Consider the following 27,565-nt stretch of genomic DNA (forward strand, 5'->3'; position numbering starts at 1 on the left):
TACTAAAGATGGAACTGTTATGCTCATACAGGAGCTGCATGCCAATGGATAAGCTGCAGCCATGTCATATGGGATAAACCACAGCCTCTTACTTCAAAATAATGTTTATGTCAGCTTTGCCGTGGCAAAATTGAATCACGGATATGTGAATACTTCAATGTCAGTGTGTTTTTTTAAATGTTCTTTTAGACGGTAATTCCCATATGATGTGCATGCAGTACCACCATGTAAAGGAAGTTGCTATCTAGAGAAGCTACAGTTGCTATTGGTTGGTATCTGCACTAATGTATAGAAGTGACTGGACAGCATCTACAGGAAGTAAAGAGGTGACTGGTCAGCATCTACAGGAAGAGAAAGGTTGACAGGCTGTCCGACTGGTTCAGGGCCAGGATTGTACTACCTGGATCAGGCATTGTTCCACATGTCTACTCATCTCCTCCTCGCTCCCAGCCAATGGGGTGCTGCACAGCGGACATACCTGGCCCCCCTCCTCAGGCTTCCTCCTCTTCATCTTCCCTATACGTGCTGGAAATGATAGGCAAGAGAGAAAGACAGAGACAGGGAGAGACATTTTTAATGTCAATCTAGTATTAAATGGTTATCATCATTTGAGTTTTTAAGCATGTTTCATTGGACGATAATATCACTGGTTTCGAGGCACAGGAGAGAATCTAAAAAGAGGCCTGAGGGGAATTTATGTCGGATGTGTTTTCCTTGAATGGATCATATGCAATGTAATATAGCGGCCCACTAATCTCAATTATTTACAAGCCTAGAAGCATGAGAAAAGGCTGAGAGGGCTAAACTCCTGAAATGTGTAAAGAAAGAAGTGACAAGAGACGGACGTGGCAGTCTCAAGCCCCTTTCTTCACTCTACATCCACGCCAGTCCTCTGCGTCGGTTTCTCCTCCCTTTCCCTTCTGTCACAGCCCCCCCCCCCCACACACACACACACACTTAATTAGAAATTTAACAGAGCAGAACAGCCGTCATTGCGCCCCGAGTCTCTGTCGTTTTTTCTTAACTGCAAATGGCGCACAGGGACATTAATTTTTAGCTGGCTGGGAAAGCAGAGGAGGCCAAGAGGGACCGTGGCAAGAGATGGAGGGAGAGGAGGAGGTGGACTTAAGGCAATACGCCATGACTGCAGGAGAAGAAGATGGAGAAAGTGAGGCAGGGAGGGTTAAAGAGAGAAACAGCCTCCTCCTCCTCCTCCTCACCAATTCTCCCATGACACTAATCGAGGGGAGCGTTGTTAAATAGAGAAGGGAAAGGGATGCTAATTAGGTCCCCCCCCCCCCAGCTGTTATACCCCACATGAGAATGATTCCTGGTTCCAGGTGAGGGCAGAGAGAAAGTAATGGAGGGCGAAGTTTAAACTAAGTCTCTTGTCGGCTCTGACAAATGCTGAGTTATCCCGTGTGTTGCCTCAAAACTGGAAACACTACATTCTTGCAAGATAACAACAAATACATTGATTACATCAGCATATCTTGGTTTACACTGCTTCAGTATCCCTTCATCAAAAAGGACAAGTAGTTTCGTTAAAAGTTGACAGGGCTGAATGAAAAAACTTGACCATTTTATTTAGTAGCATGGCAAAAGAGCGCAACACTGTCAACTGACATTTGTGTTAAACACCATAGAGTATTTAACTGTGTTAAGAGATTCGGATCTCTGTTCAAACTGAAGACCATGTTAGAAATGTAGTATTATGGACCCAGGCTCATGAATGCACAGGACTCTTCTTGTCTTGCAACCCATTTTAGTACAAACATGAATGATGGCTGCATTCTATTCAAGCGTCCCAGTAAGCCATGGCATTGAGCCAGAATGGAATTCAGCTATCGATTTTAATTTTCAAAACCTGTGCTTTTCCTACTGTGACATGTCAAAATGCCTTCTGTGAAACAGGCCCATCGGTCGCATTGCCACCTGCGTGATGCCACAATGTTGCCCATTAGGGATTCCACAGTGAGGAAACTCTCCCGCCTTTTAATAAACTCGTGACAACACCTGTGTGTGTATCGGACATTTTACAAGAAAAAAAGATATTCGTCAATGACGCTCAATATCTGTAGAGCGCTTACTTTGTTCTCTGGCCTCTCTGGTCAAGCTTTTGCTGCAGAGACGGGCGCAGCTGTGCCGCGTTCCGGCTGCAACATGGCCCCCGGAGCTGATCGCGGCCACTCTAGACAAATGTTGCCTCCAGATGCTGACACCTTCAAAGTTTACAGATTGCCTCATTAATTTTTATCATAGGTTCCCTTTTAGCACTGCATTTAAATTAGAGATGTTCCGATAACCGATACCAGTATCGGCTCCGATACTGCCTAAAACGTTGGTTTCGGTATCGGGAAGTACTGGAGTCAATGCACCGATCCGATACCACGATAAAGAATAAAAAGAATAAAAGAAGAATGAAAATCTACGTTAAAGTAGTTTATTTATGTTCTTTTTCCATTATAACTGAGTATCAAACTGCATAATAAAAGAAAGTTCTGTAGCGTTCATGTTTCACAAAGAGTTTAACCTGAGCCAGACCGACAACAAAGATAGAAATAATATCACATCCATACAGGGATAGTAGTATACAGCTGTTAAAACATAATAAAATATATGACACACTGGTATCGGATCGGTACTCGGTATCGGCCGACACGCAAGTTCAGGTATCAGAATCGGTATCGGGAAGCAAAAAATGGTATCGGACCATCTCTAGTTTAAATCCAAAATATTACCAAAAAAAGGAGTGTTGGCTTTTCGCTTTGACACCAAATCTTTTGCCATGTCTCTAAATACCTTCATAACAGCAATAAGTGTTGTTTAACAACCTCGTGGGTTCTTCGGGTTGCCTGATTATTCTTCGGAAAACCGGATTCTTAGCTTCGTGACTCGAATGTAATACATAAAAAATGTACAAACTGGGGCTACTAAGAGCTAAGATGAACTTAGCCCATTCGATAAGACGCTTTTGGCAACAAAACATAGGCCTACTATAAAAAGTCAGGTGCTGGACCAGGCATAAGCAAAAAAAGAGAAATCAATCTACACTAAAAGTACACTGAAAGCCCCCAATGCTATATATTAGTTACTGACTGGTTGACGTTTCGGGAGCACTGCTCTTCTTCAGACTGATTAACACAAAACCCTTCCGTAGGTATGACATCATTAATGAGGAATCAGAGATAAACATCACCTGACAGCAGAGCAAATATGCAATGGTAAAATATGGTCCATTAAATTAAAACACACACCTTTCACAAAGGACTAAACTTTAGGTAATAAATGACCATCATATAGTCACGCTATTTTGTCTCCTGTGCCTTGAACACCAGTGATATTATAATGTATTTTGTGGTAACGATTATTTATTTTCATATCATTCATTCCTGTATTGCGTTATATTCAACTTCTGGAAGTTGTATTGCTACATGGACTATTGTCCATGTAGTTGTATTGTATGTATGTATGTATTGCTACATAAGATGTATGCTGTAAATTTTCCAATTTACCCTACCTTGTTTTACTGACATTAAGGTAAATCTATACAACGTTTCCAGAAAGCCCATGACCAAAAACAGGCCAGAGCACAGTAATAAACTCTTAATAACAATATTTAAATCGAATAAAGTCGTTGGAACCATACAACGTATATTAATAAGCAATATTAAGTATCACTCAGGAGATGAAACGTTGTATGTACATACCATTCAATCTTGTTTGCCTGTTTGCTCGAACTCGTAAAAATGTCTGCAAGCAGAGAGGAAAAGAAGAGAGAGGAATTGTACATTAGATAATAAACAAACAATATAACATGTTTACAAGTACAAATATAACTTTTCAGAATGGGATTGCTTTGGATGCTGAGACTGGGGCACTGTAAACAAACCTACATCTCTATTGTTTTCCACATCCTCCATGACAGGGTTCACTCATAGCTCATTCTACAGCCGCCAAAACTCACTGCAGCAAACTACCCGGCTGTGTTTCCAGATACTGAACATCACTGCGAAGTAAAGCTTGTGTCTAGAATTTAATACGGATGGAAAAGGATTGAAAGTGGCGCTCGTATCTGCAGATACTACTCATGTCCGACGCCATGTTGGCTTGTTTTGATCATGTGACGCGCTGGAGACGGAAGTGGAGAAACGTCACGTGTTGTTCCAGATGTCGACCGCTAGGGGGCAGCAACGGGTTTCATTAAACGGTCTCCTTTTAATTAAAGGGTTTGGCTACTAGATGCACAACTATTGTACTGTTTCTCCAACTACTACTGTTTATCAAATACAAAGAAGAATAAAGTCATGTCAAAAGAAATGTTACTAAGCTTGACAATTTGGTGTTTGTTAACATTCTCTACTTTTTGCTTGTGTAATGTTTTGGTTTCTGGTGGTTTCTTCAGCTATTTAGCTTTTTTTCTGTGTGGGCAGCAGATTATTTACAGTTTTGTAGCCAGTCAAATATCAAACCTAAATATGCAACTGTCAATGGTGGAAGAAGTACTCTTTAACCTAACTGTGCAATACTGAGTAATGTGTGCAATTATCTGTGCTAATAGTGAAATAACAATTCAACTGTACCATACTCTGCATGGCATTAATACTGCATATTTATACTGCACAATAGTTCCCATTTTTCAGCACTGGTATTACTGACACTGTTGTAGTATGCATATGTTTACATATTTCTTATTTCTATTTTTCCATATATAGTTAGTAGACTGTACATATGTTTACATATTTCTTATCTCTATTTGTCCATGTATATTGTTGCTATGTGTTGTAGTATAACACACATCTTTTTACATATTTATTTCTTATTTCTATTTTTCCGTATATAGTTAGTAGACTGTACATATCTTTACTTATTTCTGATTTGTATTTGTTCTTATAATTTCTCCATATACTTCTATTCTAGAATGGGAGTAAATGTAACAAAACCCCAAAAGTATACAATACTCATTATGTTAACAGGGTACCAAAATAAATCTGGGGGGTTGGGAGAAATGTATGAGAAAGCTACAAGAACGTTTTTGCTACACAAATTTATTTTCATATTTTGGACTTTTCTGTAATCTTTTTTATTTTTTTTATTTTTTTTTGGGTGGGGGGGTGGGAGACTCACGAGGTACCCAACAAGACAGCCCTTTTTTTGTAAGGGTTAAAAAAACACAAAGCTTGAGAACCACTGGTTTAATCTTTAATAATGCATTGTATTTTTTTAAGTTTATCATGTGGTTTTTTTTTAATGTAAAATCAGCAAAGTACATTGCGCTGAAAAGTAGTGGAATATAAGTATAAAGTAGTATAAAGTGTGTAACAGCACCTCAAAAGTCTACAGTAAAGGCACAGTATTTTATTAAATGTAGTCAGTTACTTTCCACCAATGGCAACTGTGATGTACAATAACATTTTACATTTATCTAAGTGAATGTGGAACATTTGGGGTCTTGGGTAGTTCAGGATGCCTGGGGTAAATTCCCTGTATCATTAAGAATAATGGTCTTAAAAGTACAGCTTTGAGAAATAAATTAAGTGAGGTCAGATCACTTCCATCTCTTGCAGAATGGGCACCTCAGGTCTTCTGGGATTCACACCCAGAGGCCTGTATGTCTTTAGCTATATGCTGACTAAAGCATCCCCGGTCGCAGTTATGGATGCCCTCTCTTTGACACGGCAACAGTGAGTAGGCAGCGGTTCAGTCCTCTAACAGTCGACCGTCCATCAGTAAGAGCCGACAAGTAGTCAGGCCTTCTCCTTCCGTTCTAGCCCTCTATCCGTCTCCTCACTCCTTTCCTCTCTCCCCTCCCCTCCTTGCCGCCACTTAAGTTATAGGCCCACTTGCCTTCGCGTGGCCGCTACTACCGTATCATTATGATACAGTGAGTGTATGGTTGCGAATAGGTCAGCTTTTTAGAGGAAGGGAAGAGGCAGAGAGAAAAATTGCACTGAGATGGAGTGACAGGCCGAGAGAAGGTGGCAAAGTCTGCCATTATGCTTCATTTTCAGGGTGGTAAAAAGAGTCACCATTGACTTAATCATATGTATAATATAAGGTGATTTCAGCAGTTTCACTTAATGAGAAAATCTACTTTATCGCTATAAGGTCTTTATGAGCTGTGTCATCCTGAACGTATGGCTGCAACGTCTGTGTGGACTTAATAGTTCTTATTTTATGGTGTAAGGGGGAAAACCCACTTAACCCGGAGATACATCATGGCCAGAAGAATTACCCGAACAAACTTTGATGAATTTAAGAGATAAAAGCAGTCAGGGTGGCTTTCAAGACATCTGAGATTTAAGGAGATTGGCCTGTTGGTCAACGTAACTGCTGAGAGGGCATAAAAGCTAAAAATCTACCATAATCCTCAGCTATACTGTTATACATCAGTCAGAATTATGGAATCTCACAAATCAAAAAAACTAATGTGACCAAGTGACTGTTAGTCAAACCTGTGTGTGTGTGTGTGTGTGTGTGTGTGTGTGTGTGTGTGTGTGTGTGTGTGTGTGTGTGTGTGTGTGTGTGTGTGTGTTTGTGTGTGTGTGTGTGTGCGCAGCATCGAAGAAAAACGTGAAAAAGGATGCTTTGTGTGTTAAAATTGATTAAACTTGCTTCATCAGGTGCATTCCTTTCCATGGTGTGTGTATGTATGTCTGTGTGTGTTAGTGTGTGTGTGTTAGTGTGTGTGTGTGTGTGTGTGTGTGTGTGTGTGTGTGTGTGTGTTTTTGTGTGTGTGTGTGTGTGTGTGTGTGTGTGTGTGTGTGTGTGTGTGTGTGTGTATGTGTGTGTGTGTGTGTGTGAGTGAGTGTGACCTGGTATCTGTCGGAGTGGTGGGCGTCTTCAGAGGACAGGGGCGAGACCACTGGAGACTCTCCCTCACGCTTGATGTGCACCGACAACAGCATTGACTAGAGAGAGAGAGAGAGAGAGAGAGAGAGAGAGAGAGAGAGAGAGAGAGAGAAATAAAATGTCTTCTATATGCAGATGATCTTGTTACAGCAGAACCTGTCCTCGCAAGTTGCTGCATGGAAATAATCAATAAACATGCACAAGGCACGAGTAATGCTGTTTCAAAAATAAATTCTGATCTAAGGAAAAACAGATACCATTGCACTGCTGGAGAGATAACACCCTTGCATGTCGCCACCTACACCTTGGCTTGGTAAAACTGAATGCAACAACTAGAAAAGGATACATTGTTCTGAAGAACACATAGAATGAAGAAACATACAATAGAACTGAAAAGACCTCCATGTGCTGGCTGCTGAAAGTTCAAGTTGAAGTTAAAGTGGCAATCTACAAATAATGAAAGATATTGAAATTGTATTAGGGATACAGTGCTCGCCAACCCCAAATGCAATCTCGTTTTGGAACGAGATTTGTCTGCTTGGCTATTCGCTTCGCTAAATTTGCGTTTTTCCGCCATGTGTTTGCTATTTTCGTAGCTTCCTCTTGCATGTGTGCTTACGATCTGGCCCCTGATCGCTTCGTTTTTATAGAGGTTGGCACACAGAAACGTCCAAAACACAGAAAAATAAGAAAATACAGGCAGAGGGCAGGGTCTCTGTAGATACAGACACACACTCTAATAGGTCATAAGTGATAATTAAGAGGGATTCTTTTTGTTTGAGTCTATAGATTGCTTTTTAGGAAAATCCTACTCATTGTGTCTTCAAATCTAAGTGCTGAAAGGAGTTGAAGATTTAGCTGAAGTTTAAGTAGTGGAAGGAGTTAAAATTTCAGTCAAAGTACTGGTGCTGTGTAACATCCTGAAAGAAACAAGTGCCACTTCAAGTGTATAAACTGAAAGACGATGTCAGTGAAAGTGTTGGCTCAAGTGTGAGCATGGAAAGTAGTAGTAGTACATTTATGAAAAGAAAAAGAAAACTAAGAAAAGTAATGACTGGCAGCAGTTGGATTGTCATTTGATGAGTAGGAGATACAAGCAGTTGAAGTGTCAGTGTCAGTTGACGAAATTTACGTAAAAGCAAAATGTCAAATTACTGTTGACAGTTTGACTTTGTTGTGTGTATCAAATAAATTCATATAAAAAAGAAAAATAATATAATTTCTAAATATGTTAGGCTGAATCTAATTTCTCTGTCTTACCCCTTCCCCTTAGTTTTGCGCGTTCACGTGAGAGTAAGGGCTATCCCAATTCTCATTTTGATCGAGGGGTAGGGCTAAGGGGAAGGGCTAGATACCCCTTAACACCAAGCAAAGTCGCGAGCTTACTTGAAATCGAGGGGTACCCAGAATACACTGCGCAACTGGCAACAACGGCGGCCAGATCAACCAGAGAGTCCCATAAATGTGAGTATTTTCGGCTTAAAGAATTGATTTAAAAATTACGACAGTCTTGTTTTGTGCTCTACACAGTCCTGTACATATATATTTGCTACGCTAACGTTACATTGCTTATTTGCACAACAGTCCCGCATTTATCTGACTTTACCTTGAATGGACTCCATGCATGTCTAGAGTTTTAACTTAACTCCATTAGCAGCGAATTTCGTTTGATATCAGTGCATAACACTACTTGCTTTGGAGACATCGATACAATGCTTTACATATACCGTCCTGTATCACACAGAGACGCCGGAGATAACCCGGCAGATGATCCACTTTTCTGGCTGAAAATGAGCAGAAGTTTCTAAAATCAAAATATGCTGCAAAGCAACTATAGGAGTGAGTCATGCGTTTATGTTGTAGCCATTCATTATTGTATTGGTACTGTATTATTGTAATTATTTGTAATTCATTCCTGTTCATGTACCTGTTTAGTTCTGTATTGCAATAGATCTCTTCCACAGAGAAGAAAAAAAACAGGAACAGAGAATCTTTACCCTTGGAGAATTTCAAGAGTGTTATTGCCACAGATGCTGAGAGCGCCACGTCATTGATGATGACTGTAACCTGCCTGACTTTGTCTATAAAGTCCCTTCCACTGATTAGAGTTAATGTTTATGGGACGTTAAGAGGAGTAAGGGAAGAACGAGTGATTGAAAAGAGAGGAAGAAGGTAGAAGAGGGGGAGGAACGGTAAACATCTGAAAAAAGGAAAGAGCGTAACTGTCTGACATTACAGGACACTGCCTGTCCATAAATCTGTCTCACAACACTTTGTACACACACACACACACACACACACACTTTCTTTCTAATAGACACACGCATTTAAAACTATATCCTCTTCTAACCCACTCTGTGACAAAGACAATCCAGGGAATTCCTCAAGTGAACAAGACACAAGTAGATAATGATGTGAAAGAAAGAGAAGAAGGGATGAAAAGAGGAGCAATATCACTTTTTTTACCAGGCTTAGTCCAGACAGAGCTCTAGCTGTGTGTGTGTGTGTGTGTGTGTGTGTGCTTATATTTTCACGTGTCTGTGCTGCTGCTTTCTCTTTTTTTTTTTTTTACAAGGCAAGCCATGAAATATTTGTATTTACAGTCGTCTCCTATTAATCAAGCGGAAAGGGGCAGAGCAGAGGCTTAAGTGCTCGACAGCAGTAATCTAATAATAATATGTGAGAAATGACCAACCTCCAGTGCTGCCACAGTAAATTGGACATTATGCATGATGCTTTTATGCCTGTGTGTGTGTGTGTGTGTGTGTGTGTGTGTGGTCTTTTTTCTCTTTCTTTTACCCAGGTTTAAAGAGGTCAGGAATCATTTACCTGGGGGCGTTTGGGGAATATGCTTAAGTTTTATCATTAGAGTATGACATTTAACAGTATTCTACGAAGAGATTATAAATGAAGATCTTCCATTGAAATTTGGATCCTTTAAACCAACCAAATTAAATCAACATGCAAAAAGATCAGCTACAAAAAGGTTGCATTGAAAACTACATTCAGGTGAGTAACCGGATTTGCTTCATGGTGCAGAAAACCATATTTGACTGTGAAGACTGGTGTAAAGTGTGTTTTGTGCATTTGCATTGTAAAAATGTCAACATGTTTTAATCTGTGTTTTGTATATGTCAATCCATAATGATGAGAAACGTGTCTAAATCTTTTCACATGCATGAGAGATGGTGTATCCCACGTTTGTGTGTGTGTGTGTGTGTGTGTGTGTGTGTGTGTCTGTGTGTGTGTGTGTCTGTGTGTGTGTCAAAGAGTGTGTGGCCCTTATAGATATCACGTTTTTAGTCCAACCCAATCACCTTAGCTTAGCGAGGAGTATACAAAGTGGGCCGAACACCCCGTAAGGAGGTGCTCTGGGGTTAATCTTCGGTCTAACAGTGGTAGGTGGTGCATACCGGGGAGGAGACGACAACAACAGGCCCCATGTGCTTCAGACTGGCCGTCTCCATTCTCCATGGCCTGCCGCTGAATACTAAACATCAGCGGTGAGATGCGCAGTCACGGCCAGAGAGGAAGGCCAGCGCTCACCCCCTGCTCTGTCTGCCTTTCTCAAGTACAAGCCCACCCACAGTGCTGTGAGTGCTGCTCTCTAAGCCTGGGTCAGCACCTGAAGTTGTGTCGGAATGAAAATGGTTACCCCGAGTTATTTTAGAGCTCCTATGTTACATTCATGAGCACGTCGGCAGTACTTTTACCGCAGTAGGACATGTGACTTTTACATGGTCTTTAGTTGGAAATTAAAACAAACAGGGAAATGATGAAGCACTTAATTGCTTTTGGGATACTTTCAGGAAACATTGACACGTAATTCAATTGCATGTTTTCAGCCATGTTGGATAAAGTTGCTACATTGAATCTTCTTTCCCAGACTTTAGTTAAGACTTGCTGAAATATTCTAGTGGTACTTCCCGGCATGAAAGAAGCGTAAGTGATAATCCAGAGACAAGAGTGGTTAACTGTATTATAAAGCTCTCCATGTCATGATATTCACATTTAAGGACCTGTTTTTATATCAGTGAAAGTTATTTATTTGTATTTGTATGTTATACTGGTTAGCTGTAAGAATGTAGGAAAAAAAAAATCAGCAGGAAAGAGAAAGCCATGCATGAACAAACGTTTAATGTCTGTCAGAACCTGAAGATAAAAAAAAAAACCAATCACAAGATTTAGGGTTATTTGAATTTCCACAAAATATGTTTTCAAAATCTGGCAGTTTGGAAGTGACATGTGGATTCATTTCTTGAAACAAGTTAATTCCCATCATATAAAACTCATCTCACCATCTTTTTCCTGTATTTTATTAAGTCCAATGTATTATCAAGCTATCAAGTCCACCCATAGCCCCCGCAGCTTATTCAAAGTCCTCTGAAATTAGAGTTAGATTTTTCTATTAAATCTATTATCTATACATCACGTTAAGGACAGAGGAATGTCTTCTTTTAAGGGAAGGCCTACTTGATGGAATCATGAATCTGTCTTCCCACAATTTGACGTTATCTGTCTTTTTCTTCCTTTTCTGTCTGTCTGCATCTTGGCCTCTCTAATTGGAACTATCATGGCACAGTGCCTCTTGGCTCTGCTGCCTGTTGGACCACGGGAGACTGGTACTTCTGTGTGTGTGTGTGTGTGTGTGTGTGTGTGTGTGTGTGTGTGTGTGTCTGTGTCTGTGTGTGTGTGTGTGTGTGTGTGTAAGATGTTAGACAGAGGCCTACAGTACAGCAGATTTCCCCTTAGTGCAGCAGAGAGGAACAGAGGAACAGAGGCATCAAAGTAACAGATGTGATAGACAGTAAAGAACTATCATTGAATAATGTGTCATATTGTTGTTGAATCTAACTAGGTTTACTATGCACACGTCTGATTTTGTATTCACTCTCACATTTAAAATCTTTCACCTATGTTTTTGCAGGTATGGCATACTTGATTTCAGCCTGAATGACTAATGCTAATATTCCAAATATAGACGTCATATTGAAGAAATTGAGGTTCAGCTCACCTTTGGGGTTCCTGGAGTGGCTGCTCCATCCTTGGGTGAAGTGTTCTTACTGCAATCGAGAAAGAAGGAAAAAAGAGGATGGAGTGAGTTATGAAGTGCACTGTTATATCTGGTCTTACATGTCTGTGTGCTTGTGTGTATGCCTCTAGCATGTACTGACATATTCCATTCATTTTTAAGATATTACTTTTTTTTTTTTAAAACTTAATTTGGTGGTAATTGAAAACATCACTGCTAATGGCAGGATTACTAAGAACATCAGCTGGATATTCTTTACTGAGGCAATCATTCTCTAGATTTGTCTCATCACGCACACACGCACGCACACACACACACACACACACACACCATTTGTTGCGGTGGCAAAAGTAGGAAATTACTGATTTTGCAGTGATTTGATTTGTCAGTGCAGTGAGCCTGCGGTCGCTTTGACTCTGAAATATGTGGTGGACAATTGGCTGGCTTGTAAACGTAACAGGGAAGAAGGGAAAGAGAGGAGGGGGGCACCGAGAGAAAGGGGGAGTATTAAGATGTTAGACAGTAAAAAAAGAACGAAAGAAAGACATGTTCCAGCAGTTGTGTGTAGCTGGATACTTGGGTGCTTGTGTTTGACATTTTAGATGAGAGGTGAATGATGGAAAGTCTAATATATCAACTAGCCTCTATTGTGCTACTTTGTTACTTTATTATCTCCTTTTCTGACACTTAAGCCATCTGATTCTTTCCATTTTCTTCCTATCTTTATTAGGTTCCCTCATTTTTCTTTTGTTGTCCTCTTCTCCTCCTTTTTTTTCCTCCTATTTTTTTCTCCTCTGCTTTTCTCTCGCTCTCTCTCTCTCTCTCTCTCTCTCTCTCTCTCTCTCTCTCTCTCTCTCTCTGACTTTCACCCAAACACAGAGATACAGTTCTCCGAGCTTCTTGAAGAGTTGCGACAGGCTTGACGTTGACAAAGCGAGACTGGGTTGTCATGTTTGCTTTGAGACCCTGTTAGTACTCCAGACCCACTCGGACACACACACACAGACACACACAGACACACAGACACACAGACACACACACACGCGCACACACACACACACACACACACACACACACACACACACACACACACACACACACACACCATGGAAAGGAATGCGCCTGAAACTGAATTTGCTCGACCTCTAATCTGACAGCATGCCTTGGTAGACAAGGGATTTTCTTTTTCAATGGCTGGATGGGTGGATAATAAGAATAAAAAGCCTTATTTTTTCACTTATCTGAGAGAAGCTTTTACAAAGTGGTGCACAAGAGCAAGACAAGGGAAATACAAGACAGGAATATAATGCATAGCTGCACAGAGATATAAAGAAATGTATGATGTGATAGAGGGATGGAAGTACAGTGAAAGTATTTGTTTCCTCGTACTCATTTAGTGAGTGTTGTTCATGTTCTTACTTTACATCACTAGGTCTTTCAAACAAACCATCAGTTTATACCTTAAATAATAGCAACGTCCATGTATTTAAAGAGGCACTCCATGGCTTTTAAATGAAGGTCAGTTTACTAGTTATGGGGAATGCTACTCGCCCTGTGAAAACAGTTGTTTAAAGGTCACATACCCATCTGAACACTGAAACAGGTTTTAACCCACAAGCTTTATATGATGGGTTGCTCCCATCATAATTGCTAAGGCCACTAGAGCTCGCCGGCGCTATTAATGTAAATATGGATCGTGATAAGCTGCTTGTACAAATGACCTATTAGGTTGTTTTTGGGGGGAGGACAGTCTCGAAAATACATCAGAAAAATATCAAACGAATGGATGTTAGGTTAGTGAGTTGTTAGAGTTATAATTAGTTATTAGTTGTCATTTTAGTTTTCATTGGTCCATATCTGATGTGATTGATGATCTGAGATTAGTAGCTATTGCAAGTGAGAGCGTGCATTGCAGTGTGCACAGTATATAAAGGTGTCTGTGTATGCATTGAACATGTCTGTGAAAACGTGTCATTACTGTCTCTGTGCTGTGTGTGTACCCATGGATGTGTGTTTGCATCTCTATATTGTCTTGCTACTGCGTGTCTTGTGTGTGTGTGTGTGTGTGTGTGTGTGTGTGTGTGTGTGTGTGTGTGTGTGTAAGCTGAACAGCGGGCCTCACCGCAACCAACAAAGAGAATAAACATGGGTGACACAGTCAAGCTGCTATGTAATGCAGGGGAATCTGCCAACACCCCCACCTGTCTTTTCCCTGTTCTAGCTCTGTCATCTCTCTCTCTCTCTCTCTCTCTCTCTCTCTCATCCTCCCTCTATCTCTCTTTTATTCATTACCTGGAACCTCTGCAGAGGCATCAACAATAACAGCCACCTCTACCTGCTTGTTGACAGTGTCAAACAGCGACAAGAGAAGGAGGGAGAGGGAGAGAGGAAGAGAGCGCGAGAGAGGATAGCAGTTGCATGCCTGCCACGATGGGAGAAAATTGCCACAATGACAGAGGGGGTGATAGAGATGAAAGGGAGTGAAGAAGGGGAAAGAAAGAAAAGTGGTAGAGGGAGATGAAATGTGAGGTGAGAGAGAGAGATGTGGTGAGGGAGGAAGAGCGAGCAACATAAAGAGAGAGATCGAGCAAGGGAAAGATGAAGGAAGACAGAAAACGAGAGAAAGAAAGGGAGGGATTGATAGGGAGAGTTGGTGTGTCGCCGCCTCTTCTCACAGTTTCACACGTCTGTTTTCCCGGTTCTATGAATTTTTGATGGGGGGGGGGGGGCTGGAAATTCCAGCTGCCTGCAATGTCAAAACAAGGAAAAGAGTGTGGAAATGAGCAGCACAGCAAAGCGAAACAAACACACAGACGGGAGGAAAAGGAAGGAGGGGAGGAATAAAAGACGAACGACAAAGCAATTTAACATATGTTGTGGTAATGAGGCCTGTGTGTGAACAGGGGGAGACAGGTGAGGGCATGTGGGTGCTTCAAACTAGTCTTACAACACATTGTCTCACCACGTCATACAGTACCCTCTCTGAACTTGTTAAACCTAAAGGAGGGGCAAGGACCTGTGAGATCATGAACAGGAAGTAGTCATAAGAGATCAGGTGGTGCGTCAAATGTACCTTTTTGTTTGTTTGCCATCTGCGATACAAGTAAAAGAGAAAAAAAGAAGAAGAGATGGACTTTGTCTCCATTGACTTAAACAAGTCAGAAAATCAGAGATCATAATTGATTAATAACTGAAAAAAGAATGTATTTACAGTATATTTGGACCATGATTTTAGTTGTCTGGGGTCTGTCTAAAATCTTTGTTATGTCATTATAATATACAGTTTTTCAAAATAAAAGTGCAAGTAAAAATGTATTAAACATTTTGTAATTTGGAAGCAATTCCATTCAGTACAGCTGCCCACCTCTATAAACCTGATTAAAACTGCATTAATCCTACACAAGTAGAGACAGACTGAGTTTGATTGACAGCTAGCAGGAGTATCCGCCCCTCCTACTTCCACTCCCTTCCAGAGAGAGAGAGAGAGAGAGAGAGAGAGAGATAGTCAGTCAGTGGGAGTTGGGTGGAAAGGAGGGATGGTGCTAACCTCAAGATACTGATTGCTTTTTGCCTTTTTGTGCCGTCTGCTAGAGAGGTGGGGGTTTGCTTTTGTGGAGGCAAATTGATTATGCAGGAGGAGGAAGAAGAGAAGTAGGGGTATGAAGAGGAGGGGGTGATGGGGTATGTAGATTACTCTGCCCCCATGAGCCACCTGACGTTTACAGGGCATGATAGATTACCATTTGCTCAACTGTGTGTGTGTGTGTGTGTGTGTGTGTGTGTGTGTGTGTGTGTGTGTGTGTGTGTGTGTGTGTGTGTGTGTGTGTGATTTCCATGTCCATACACAAGAAGCTGTGGCCCATGAACAAGTGGCAGGGCACACAGTCACAGGAGAGGACAGGTTGGCAGTTGTAATGAAACACACACATGCACAGAAGAGACAGAGAAAACAAATAGAAACACACAGCACAGATATTCACAGAAGAGGCCAGGCAAATATGGGACACACACATTTTTCACACCAACATACTCAAACACACACACACACACACACACACACACACACACACACACACACACCTTCTTTTCCATACCCACAGCTCTTTCATTCAGCAAGCGCTGGTCATTAAAGGCAGATTTACTACAAATTGGACCAAATTCCCACTGTCACTTTCAATGATGGCTGCTGCCATGCAGAGAGCTGGAGAGAGGGAGAAAGTGCGTGTGTGTGTGCGTGTGTGTGATATAGAATGTGGTTTTGCGATATAAGACACACACAGCACTTTCTGCTTTTATTTTATCTCCTGCTTCCATTCCCTCTGACACACATGCCAAATCTGTGTTTGTGTGTATGTAAAGAAAAATGTATCAACATATCTTAAAATGTTATCCTGTGCATTCTCCTGTCCCTCCTTCTCTTGTCATCTTTTTTTTTTCTTGTGGTGTGTGTATGTGTTGGATGGGTTAATGGCGAGTAGCTAAATCAGCCAGCTGTGACGTTAGCCACCATCCAATCTCACCCGGGGATGACGCTATTTCCTTAAATAACCGTGTGCGCGCTTGTGTGTGTGTGTGTGTGTGTGTGTGTGTGTGTGTGTGTGTGTGTGTGTGTGTGCGTGTGTGTGTGTGTGTGCGTACACAGTATCTCAGACCCACAGAGGGAAGGGCAGACTACTAACCTTTATTAATTATTGAAACACCTCACCATATCAGACAATGACAGATGGATGACTCTCACTCAGTGCTCCCATGTAATGTAATCTATTCTATTCTATTCTATTTTGTTCTATTCTATTCTCTATATTAAGACCCACTTTTTTAGCCAGTTTAGTTTAGTAGTTTAGTTGTTGGAAAAAAACACTTAACCATCTCCATGATAAGTGAGCAAACTCTATCGGCTGATGAAGGCCAAGAGATATGGCTGAAAGCCCAGGAAAAACCAAGTGGACCTTTGGATAACACCGTTTTTTTTTTTTTTTTATTCTATTCTTTGTGTCACTTAGTTTGTTAGATGTCTCTCTGTAAAGTTATTTTGTAATAACTTTTATCCACAGATTTATTTTGATCCCTTACATTCTTTTCCTAACTCCTCATTCCATCTACTTCTTCGTCTTTATTCCTTTATCACCACCCTTGCCCAAGCTTTCATGATTCTTTTGATTCGTTTTTGAGATAGGCAAATGTGTTTGACCTGTTCACACTGATGATAATGGGTTTATCCCTGGTCACTGCTTTGGTCCTATATGTTAGCTTGCAGCTTTTAGAAACATGGTGAAATCAGGTAATGAAGAAATGACAGGACTGGGTTAGATGAAGACAGATTGAAAAGAGTTTGTGAAGAAAAAGAGAAAAGGGGACTAAAGAGGACATGAGTAAGGTTGGATAGGGCAAAGACAAGGTAGTAGATAACAGGGAGGTTTAGTGAAGAATAAGAAAGATGGAAGGATGGGGAAACAAAAAGGAAGATGAGGGGAACAGGCTGCAAAAAAGAGAGAGGAACGAGGAGGACTGGTTCAGTATCTGGACATGGACAGATGGGAGGAGGGGTTTGGTAGGTGTAAACGGGGGTAAATGAAGTGTGATTTCCATGTGGGGTGACGCTATCTGTTGCCCTGTTCCTCCAGGTTAATGGGGACTATCATAAAGCTGGGCCGCTAAGGTGGACACTGGGTCATACACAAACACAGCATCACACAGGCCACACACGTATGTACACAAACACACACAGCCAGACGTGCGGTCAAGGTGAAATATGGATCCTAATGGTTGTGTCCCATCGTTAAAAGGGCTTGGAGTTGATTTATCCACCGTAAAACAGCTCGTGCAACTGTCATGAGGAGAAGAAGGAGGCGGCAGTGAACTTGAGGTCACAGGTTTGAATCCTAATCCCTGCGGGAAACACTTAGCGTTACGTCGGCGGCATGCCTCTGCCTTTTATGCAGATTTATTGCACCAAAATCTCTGCTCGGAAAGAAAAGCAGTCAGTGAGCCTGACATAAAAGTTGAGTTAAAGCTCAGCCTTCACCCTACGCCTAAAAAATGTATTTATCTTTATGAGCCAGTGAAGTATTTGTCTTAAGCATTGATATCAGTTTGATTTCTCTAGTTACATGATAAAGATATGCAGAGATGTGTTTAGCTTAGCAGGAAGACTGAAAACACAGGTAAAGAGAGCTAGCATTTAAGTCGGGACTTGCTGCCACTGCGCAAGCTAACAGCCCCAATGTGTAAGCTAAATGTTCATTCAACAACAATGTCTCATTTTTTCTTTCTTTCTATGTTAAGTTCAAAAGCTACAACATGTAAATTAGATACTTCTGGGGGGCTGGAGGGCACCAATGACAGGGCTAGGGTAGCCCCCCCCCCCAATTCCTTTGTTCTAGGCTTAAAATGTCACTGAGCTAACTCTGTATTGGACAGACACAGATGAAATCTTCTCTTCTAACCCTCAGAAAATGTTCCTAAGATGTATTCATTTAAGACTTGCACAGTATACACAGACCTTTGAAGTTGTTTTCTATATGAACTTTGATTTGACTGAACTTACTGTATTGTGTAAAAGTGTATGGGCGAGCAAGGAACAACGCGTTTCAGGCCTACCTGAAGCATATGGCAGCTAGCCTCTCTATCTCCGTCTCCATGTGCTCCTGTAGCTCTCCGGGCCTGAGCAGCACCTGGCAGATGGGACAGATTGGAGCCTGGCTGTCATACAGGGACATCTTCTTTTTACCTGGGGACAAGATAGAAAGCAAGGCAAAGGGAGAAACATCAGTATCTATATACAAATAAGAGCCAGGCACCCAAACAATTGTATCCAGATTCTGTCTGGCATTAAAATGCATCTTAAATGGATCTCAAGTGACCAGTGATCTCATTTGAACTTGTATCTGTTTCAGCTGTTGGGAACTATCACTAGTGTCGCACACATACGTAAACAAATTCTGTCAGTACATATAACAAATATATTACAGTAGGCTACTTGTTGGGTATCTCTTTCACAGAGGCTCAGAGGCCTTGTCTAAATTGTTTCACAAAGACAAATGTATCCAACTGTGTTTGTATTTGTCGTGCCACACACACTCTACAAATTTGACCTGGCAGCCCTTCAATTTACCAAGGACACTAAAGGAAACTTCAACATTGTGTATTCTTGCAAGCACCAAGGCTTGAACCGTGGTTTTACTCTCTTAAACCACACACATTAAGTGCATGTGCATTATAATTCTGCTTTACACACACAGGCAGAAAGGAGAATATCGTGCTGTACAGTCTCCACTGTGTCCTCTCAGGTCAAAGCAGATTTAAAGAAGTGTCAGCCCTGGATGAGATAATGCTGTATAGAGTCTGCCAACACTACCTCACTTCATTGTCCTTGATCAGCAGGGCACAGGCTGGGGCCCACCTGTATGTGTGTGTGTGTGTGTGTGTGTGTGTATGTGTGTGTGTGTGTGTGTGTGTGTGTGTGTGTGTTTATGTGTTTCATTGTGTGTATCGGAAAGTGCGCACTTGGCAATTTTTTGCATGTCATAGTCTGTGTGCCTTAGTATATATATATATATAGTATAGTGCGTTAGTATAGTAGTATACATCCTACTTTCTCAAGCTATATTTGAGACTGTCTGGCTAAAAATAACATCTATTGAAAGTGTCTCAGTGCTTAATGTCGGAGGACACTTCCTGATTTCCTGTATTTGGTAAATCAAATGGGCTTTTTTTAGCCCGGGAACATGGGCTCCGCCTCAGCCAGGATATCCCGTTTAGACTTGCTGTCACCACGGCAACAAGAGGACCAGGTACGGGGGGACCCCCTATCTGTCTTGTACTCGTTGTCTCTCTCTCTCTCTCACACACACAGACACACACACACACACACACACACACACACACATATACATACACATGCACACACGTGGCCCTCTGGGGACACGTATCCTTGCTCACATATTGGTCTGTCAGAACAGTTTCCTGCAAGAGAACTCCCCAAGAGACAACTAGTGGGGAACCACACACCTCAACACACAATGCCACACACACACACACACACACACACACACACACACACTCACACACACACCGCCCCTTCCCTTTTTCAGAGCGTGTGTGTGCATACTGGCCTCCCATTCTCCTGCACTGCTACTTAACAGAGCCACAGCACTGGACACTCTAAGTGACTTTGAAAAATAGGTAATCGATTACTCTCTATCTATCTCTCTGACGCTCTATCTCTACCTCTTTTTTTCCACACCTTTCCCTCTCTGTGCTTTCTCTCCAGACTCATCCATTTCTAATTTTCTGCTCCCTACCATCCACTTATTTGTTTCATTTATTTCTCCTCCTCTCTTCTTTCTCTCATCTCCTCTTTGATTATTTCATTGTTGGCCTCCCCTATTTCATCTTTCTTTCTTTCTTTCTTTCTATGTCTTTCTTTTTTTCTTTCTATCCCCCCTTTCACTGTTGCCCCATCACTTTCTCTTTCCCCTCAACTCTCTCATTTTCTATGTTGCTCATCTCCTTTCTTTTTCTTCTCTGCTTTATTGTCTCCTCCACCATGCTACCTTCAGTATATTTCCCTTTCTCTCCTTGTTTCTCCATCTCTCTTTCTCTGCCCCCCCCCTTGCACGCACACACACACACACACACACACACACTCCCTTCCCTTCTCCCCTTTATTGCTTTGACAAGATAATTTGAGTCATGCTGAAGCCGTCGCCATCCGCCACAGCAAACAAAGAAAGATCCAATCCCTGTCTGCAGCTGATGGGGCTTTCTATTTCGTGGACAAACACACACCTGGAGGACGCACACACACACACACACACACACACACACACACACACACACACACACACAGGCATGCACACAAATATATGCCTGCGCTTGATTATTTTTAGGCTTTTGTCATGTCTTGTTTTTTATGTTTTGTTATAAAATGTACTTTTTTTTAAGTGGATGGTTTTTTTTGCACAGTGTGAGTATACTTTTTTTAAGCATTCCAATGTGCAGTCATTTTCCTTTGAAGTGACTTTTATTTGTATTATGTATTAACAAAAAAGTGATGAAAAGGAAAATACAGATACCCGGGTGTGACAACAGAATGTCAAAAATCAACAACAGGGAAGACTAAAGTGGAAAAGTTTGTGTCAACTGATTTGAATCGGTTTGAATTCAGCTGCAAACACATAGTACTCAAATTTAACTTGCTCTGTGTGATGGAACAGGTGACTATTTCTTTCCAGGTCTTTCTTTTCTTCCTCAAATCCATGTTTTTTTTTCCAACTTTGCTGTCACTGTCTCTCACCCTTTTTTTCGTCACTCTCACCCCTTGTGTTTCTTTCCTTTTTCCCCTCTATGTTTCCCTCCCTCTGTCAAGCGCTCCCTGAGGGAAGTGAGTGACGGAGGAGAGGTGAAGGGACAGATAAATCCAGTGGAGAAGAAGAAGAGGCGAAGAGAAAGGGGGGAGAAGGGTGTGAGAGGGGGGTGTTGATGTGATGTGATGTCGCACACCAGGCTTGTCAGCGCCTTAAAGATGATTAATGTCGGGGCAACACACACACACACACACACACACACACACACACACACGCATATACACACACACACACACACACACACACACACACACACACACACACACACACACACACACACACCCTTTCCCACATGTCGTGCTTTGGACTTCACAGCTCAAACACACACACACACACACACACACACACACACACACACACACACACACGCACCCTGCGGCGAAACATGGGTGCATTTAATCTCTGGGAGAAGAGGGAAGGTATCAGAGTCAGAGAAGGGAGAGGAGGGGTGAGGAGGAAGAGGGAGAGGGGTGGACAATAACAAGGAAATAGGCCTGACAGGACTTTTTAGTGTTGAGATTCTTCAGTGAAATGCCGGCTGGCGGAGCGAACAAGGGATGGATGGATGCGTGGATGGAGGAGAGGAGAGAGGAGGTGTGCATCTCTCTGACAACCATGATGGAGTGTAGGCTTGATCCCCCCTAATGTGCCAAGATGGATCGTCTCATCTCTCTTTCTCTCAGACTTTCTTTCCCTTCTATCTTCCTCTCTCAATCCTTCCGTCTTTCTACTTCGCTCGACTTCTCGCTCCCTCCATCTCGCTCCCTCCATCTCCTATTTTCCTGCTTTCACCCTTTTGTTTCTCTTTCCACATCTCTTGCTTTTTCTCTCTGTATTCAACCCGACCATTCCTCTATCACTCTCTCCTCTTTCACTGTCTTCTATCTTTTTCATCTCTGTCACTTGATCCACTTAATGGCTCTCGCTGGTTTTTGTTCATGTCACAAAAGCATATCCGCTGACTTTTTGTGTCTTCTGTCTGATTTATTTACTGGCTGCTATAGTATTGACATGGACACTTTGGCTAGTCTAACTCAATCCAAAGAGTATCTAATTCCTAGTGTAGCTGTGTGACTTAGTCTGGGCAATATATACGAGAATACTTTTTCCAGCAACAATGCACTTGCATATCCTTTATTGTCAAAGCCAATCACAGATATAAAAGCATATGGAACTTCATTCAACATATCAGTGCAAGATCATCAAGTATTAAGGTAATAAACCATGTTAAGTATGTTTTTTTTAAAGATTATTTTAAGCTAATAATGATTCAAAAAGTTTAAAAAAAAACTAATAGAACCCATACTTAACATGAAAGAAGATATTTAATAAATAAAATGAGGAATACACACACGCACGCATGCACGAATGCACACACGCACACGCGCGCGCGCGCACACACACACACACACACACACACACACACACACACACAGTGTAGACAGGTAATTAAAGACACAGATGGTGAGGCGGACAGAGCTAGATCATACGCAAGAGTGGAGAGCAAAGAGGAGGAATCTTCCTATTTCCATCCCTTCTTTCTTTGCAATTGTATTGTTTGACATTTGCCCATACTTTCACCCTAATATTCTCCCTTTCCTTCCTGCTTTCCTTGCCTCGAAGCATCCTTTATTTAAAAAACACACACACACACACACACACACACACACACACACACACACACACACACACACACACACACCTTCTCTCCCTCTTACTCTTTCTCTGTCTCTCTATGTCTCTCTCTGTCTCTCTATGTCTCTCTACCCTCTCCTGTGATGCTTTGGTCCAGATGAAGTGGGAATCAATAGATGCTAGATAGCGCAGGCTCCCAGTCACAGACTACAATGAGCTGAGGTAAAAGGCCACCTCCAGAGAGGACAGGGATTGTCAGCTCAATACTCACTCTCAATGGGGCCAGAGATAAAAAACCATTTGGGGTGTCCTCATGGCTCAATGGGCTAAGAGGCAAACCATGTACACACAACACTGTTGGTCCAAATCCTATTTAATGACCTGTATTGCGTGTCATCCTTTCGCTTTTATCTCGCCCATCATTCCTTTCTCTCGGGAAACAAGAGATTGTATGTGGGACTGTTCTTGAAATCAAAAAATAAATAAAAAATATCTCATGTATGGCTTTAGATTGAATATTGTGCTGCAGCAATCAGCAATTTAAGGAACCTTTTGCTTTAAATGTGTACTCTTTTAAAACTAGTTGGATGGAATATTTACAAAGAAACACAGAAATGTTGGAATTGCCATGAACTTGACCATTTTCTATCTTTTAAGTCTGTTGCAGGGGATTGAATACACTTGTAAAGTACACACACAATCAGCTAATGAACACTGAGCATGTAAACTGGATTTAAGCACAACAATAAGAGTCAGAAAAGAGGAGAGCCAGATTTATGAGTTGGCACACATACAGTATGTTGGTGGACACACACGTACATACACACATACACATTGCAAACATCCACACTCGCAAAACACACAAGCACATTTCCCAAATGGAATTACAAAGTGTCTACATGTAGAGGCTGTTTTTCTGTCCTTGAACAACTGTCTTCTCCTTGTGTGTGCAAACACACACACACACACACACACACACACACACACACACACACACACACACACACACACACACACACACACACACTCTGCCATTCCCCCTCCTTGTTGTTCCCCTAAATGAGTTTTCTGACATGCATCAAGTGTTTATGCCCGCTGCCCCTCTTTTCTCCTCTTCCCCTCCTCTACCTCCTCCTCCTTTTACCCCCTCCCCTTGCCACTCGTCCGGCCGGTTAGCTATAACACCCGCCAACATCGGTAAACAAGGAAATCTCTCAGCCGCGGCCCGGCGTGTAACCGCATTACCGCGCCCGATAACCTCTTCAAATAATGTGCGATAAGGGGAATTTGATTTGATTCACAGGAAGGAAAAGAGGGGCCACTTCTGCTCCCCCTCAATCTATTTCTTTTTCTTTATGTTATTTCTTTCCTTCTCTTTCTTTCCCTTTCCCCTCTCCCTTCACACCGGCATCCTCTCTTCTTCTTTTCACTTAGCCCAAGGGGTCCAGCCCTCCTCCTTCCGTCTCATCCCCCCTTATTTTACCCCCTCTCCAGAATGACACCGCCTCGCATCCACAATCAAATAAATCCCACCAAGGTGTCAGCCTTCATTTCGACTCTCCCCTCTCTACTCCCCGACCAACGCAAGGTGAGGTGAGAGGCCCCCGTAAAGCCATCATCTCCATAATGGCAAATATGAGCCCTAAAGCCCCAAACCAGGGGCCGCATTAACACAAATGGGACTAGCAAGGTGTGTGTGTGTGTGTGTGTGTGTGTGTGTGTGTGTGTGTGTGCGTCTCCCAGTGAGGTGATATGTTTTTTTCTTAAGTGAGCTGTGATTTAAGTAGGCTAGACACAAGGCTGATCACTAGCTCTGTGTGTGTGTGTGTGTGTGTGTGTGTGTGTGTGTGTGGGTGTCTGTGTGCAAAACAGATGAGGCTGTGCGGCTCATTCAGAGGACATTTGATGAAATGGAACGGGGGTCAACTTCAGTTTGCCACCCATGCCGCGTTGCGCTTCTCCATGCGTGTGTTTCCTGTGTCTGTCTGACCGCGCGTGTGTGTGTGTGTGTTTGCACGTTCTCACTCCCTGACAATGATGCATGGCGTTTTTAAATAGCACTCCTCCACGCCCTGCTCAAAACTCATCACCAGGCTCTTTCACTATCCCTCCCCTCGCTCCCTGGGGTTGTCAGTTTTACAAAAGCAAATGAAATGTCGGCGCGGTGGAGAGGAGGGATGAAGAGATGGCTGGATAGAGGGATAGAGAGGGGAAAGGTGTGTGTGTGTGTGTGTGTAGTAGTAGTAGTAGTAGTAGTAGCAGTGTGGATGTGTTTGCTGTCTGTTTAAGTCAAGGGACTATTTCTGTGTACATGTTGCACTGTGAGAAAGAGTGAAATGTAAATCAGAAGATGCATTAATTTTACATGGACAGGACATTTTGGCAACATGGGAACACTGTGACTGTTCCTACATGTAGGATATTCTTTCATTATGTCATAGGGAAAAGGTTTGGGCCTGGTGGACAGCATTTTCAGGCCCACTTTGCTCTTTAATAGAAACAAAAAATTGAAAGAAATGTATATGAAATTTGAAGGATTTAGGTAAACAAACGGGAAACACCAAGATAATAAATCATAAATCATCAGCTGCCTGGTTTTAAACATACGCTGATAAATGGTCCTCTGATGATCCCTGTGTGTGTGTCAGCATGTGTAATGTGGGTTTTACTCCTGGGACCCTGCTGCACGTGTGTGTGTCTGTCTGAAAGACAGCAGTGTGATGCTGGTGAGGTTATCTCCAACTACTGACAGCTGTTTATTTAATCAATCACCTTGTCAGTGTGTGTGTGTGTGTGTGTGTGTGTGTGTGTGTGTGTGTGTGTGTGTGAGTGAGTGTGTTAGAGAGACACAGTGGCGAGGAAGAAAGAAGTAAATTAATGGAGCATTAACCAAGCACTGACCCACAGAGCAGAGGCTCTACAGGCTAAATCTCAATTCAAGAGCGCTATCACGCACACAACACACAACACACACACACACACACACACACACACACACACACACACACACACACACACACACACACTTTTGCAGGAAAAAGGAAAGAAAAAAATTATTCTTGTAGGATTACTAATTCTTTCTTGTGCTATTTAAAATCTTATGTTATAACTCACACTTTAAAGTATGTCATAATGATGATTATTTTGGATTGTGCATTTTTAACATCAAAGACATAAGAAATATCCATTTCCTCTATGAATATACTTGTTCGGTATGATTTTTGAGAATGAAAAGGACTTTGATCTTCTAATCCTGTATTTTTCCTTCCTTTTTCCTAACCCTAACCCTTGTTGTTTTATTTCTTGGTGTATAATTACACTGCCATTGAAAAAGAGATACAATGAAAGAAAGATCATTTTAAGATACATTTTTTTTCTTTATTTTCACTGACCTATGCCCTCTCTCTTCTCCTCTCTCTGCTGACTGTCTGTATTCCATTTCTCCTTCCTCAGCTGTCCGGAGGAGGGGGGATACCTGACGGAGAGGTGTGGGCGTGAGGCCTGTCGGCAATCATTTCCATCCCAAAGGGGCCTCATCACGACGGGTACGTGCCGCGTCAGTTGGCAAAGAGGGGCATCAGCAAGTTTGAAATAGACAGCCTGACTCAGCCCTAATCACCACCCACACACACACACACACACACACACACGCATTTTGTTTGAATTGACTCTAAAACGTCTATCTTCTATTAAAAGGATTAATAATTAATAAATTCATCTTGAGAAGTTAGTTTTGTTCACCTTTCTCTCTGACAAACAATCTGGCTCAATGTCAGCCCCACCACACTTTGAACTGATAGCAACTGGTACTCAGAGACAAACACCTACAGAAATAAGGCTGCCCTTCACATTACCTCTCTATGAGTTATCTCTCTCTCATCTATTCTCCTTTTTTCTTTTATTTTCTTGTCTTTTATCTTTCCTTTCCCTCTTCCCCCTCTCCTCTGATTCCACCCTCTTCCGCCCTCTCTCTATCTCTCGCTCCCTCTCATTATCTCTCTCCCTGCTGCTTTCATATGGTCTAGCAGCTGAATTAATTACCAAAGCCAATTAACGCTAGATTGGCTGATGTTTTAACTAATTAGCTTTAATGAGGGTGCCATGGCTGCCTGCACTGTGTTAATTGAATCCTAACAGTGGAGGAGGAAGCCTGTGGAGGCAAAATGAGAGGGATGGATGGATGGATGGATGGATGGATAGATTGAGGCATGTGCACACTTACATATGTACACAAGCTGTTTTTGATAATATTTAGAGCGCATCGCAGGAACACCCACTCTGTTGTTGCTTCTGGTTTGTCATTAACATTATTGGCCTTTATGTATTAAATACACTCACACACATACACTCATAGAGAAATAAAGAGAGGGGGGGAAAAAAGGATACGAAAAGCAATATGATTATGTTATGTCACTGTGTGCATCGCCCTCATTTGCTGGGTAAAAGTTTGTCTTAGCTAACTGGGTTTTCTTAATAGAACTCATATCCGCACCTTGGATCTCCTAGTTATACCTAGCTGTATTTGTTATTGCAAAACGTGCCCGGCAAAGAGGAGCAGCAGATTAAAATCTTAGATCAATGTCAATGCTGTCCTCTCTGTGCCAGATTACCTGCTGCGTACCTGCACTTCATCTTCACCTGCCTTGTGATAGCAGGATCATCAGGGATGAAATGTGAA

At 42.0% G+C, this 27,565-nt stretch overlaps 1 protein-coding gene across 11 annotated transcripts in view; it reads right to left on the reverse strand.

Moving 5' to 3' along the window:
- Positions 1-27,565, reverse strand: part of rnf220a (ring finger protein 220a) — a 170,756-nt gene that overhangs the window by 28,859 nt on the left and 114,332 nt on the right. For 3 of the 11 annotated variants that reach the window (XM_031311159.2, XM_036004906.1, XM_036004903.1), the window contains 7 exons: positions 26,280-26,498; positions 18,485-18,614; positions 11,867-11,915; positions 6,816-6,911; positions 3,711-3,753; positions 2,091-2,222; positions 401-525 (listed from right to left, as the gene is read on the reverse strand). In XM_031311159.2, the coding sequence (XP_031167019.1) occupies positions 401-525; positions 2,091-2,222; positions 3,711-3,753; positions 6,816-6,911; positions 11,867-11,915; positions 18,485-18,614; positions 26,280-26,498 (794 nt within the window). Of the gene's footprint in view, positions 1-400; positions 526-2,090; positions 2,223-3,710; positions 3,754-3,896; positions 4,166-6,815; positions 6,912-11,866; positions 11,916-18,484; positions 18,615-26,279; positions 26,499-27,565 lie in introns of those variants that run through there. The other 8 variants (XM_036004907.1, XM_036004904.1, XM_031311163.2 and 5 more) reach the window with 7 other exon arrangements.

The sequence above is a fragment of the Sander lucioperca genome, chromosome 9 (assembly GCF_008315115.2).
Source record: "Sander lucioperca isolate FBNREF2018 chromosome 9, SLUC_FBN_1.2, whole genome shotgun sequence".
In the NCBI taxonomy this organism is placed as follows: domain Eukaryota; kingdom Metazoa; phylum Chordata; class Actinopteri; order Perciformes; family Percidae; genus Sander; species Sander lucioperca.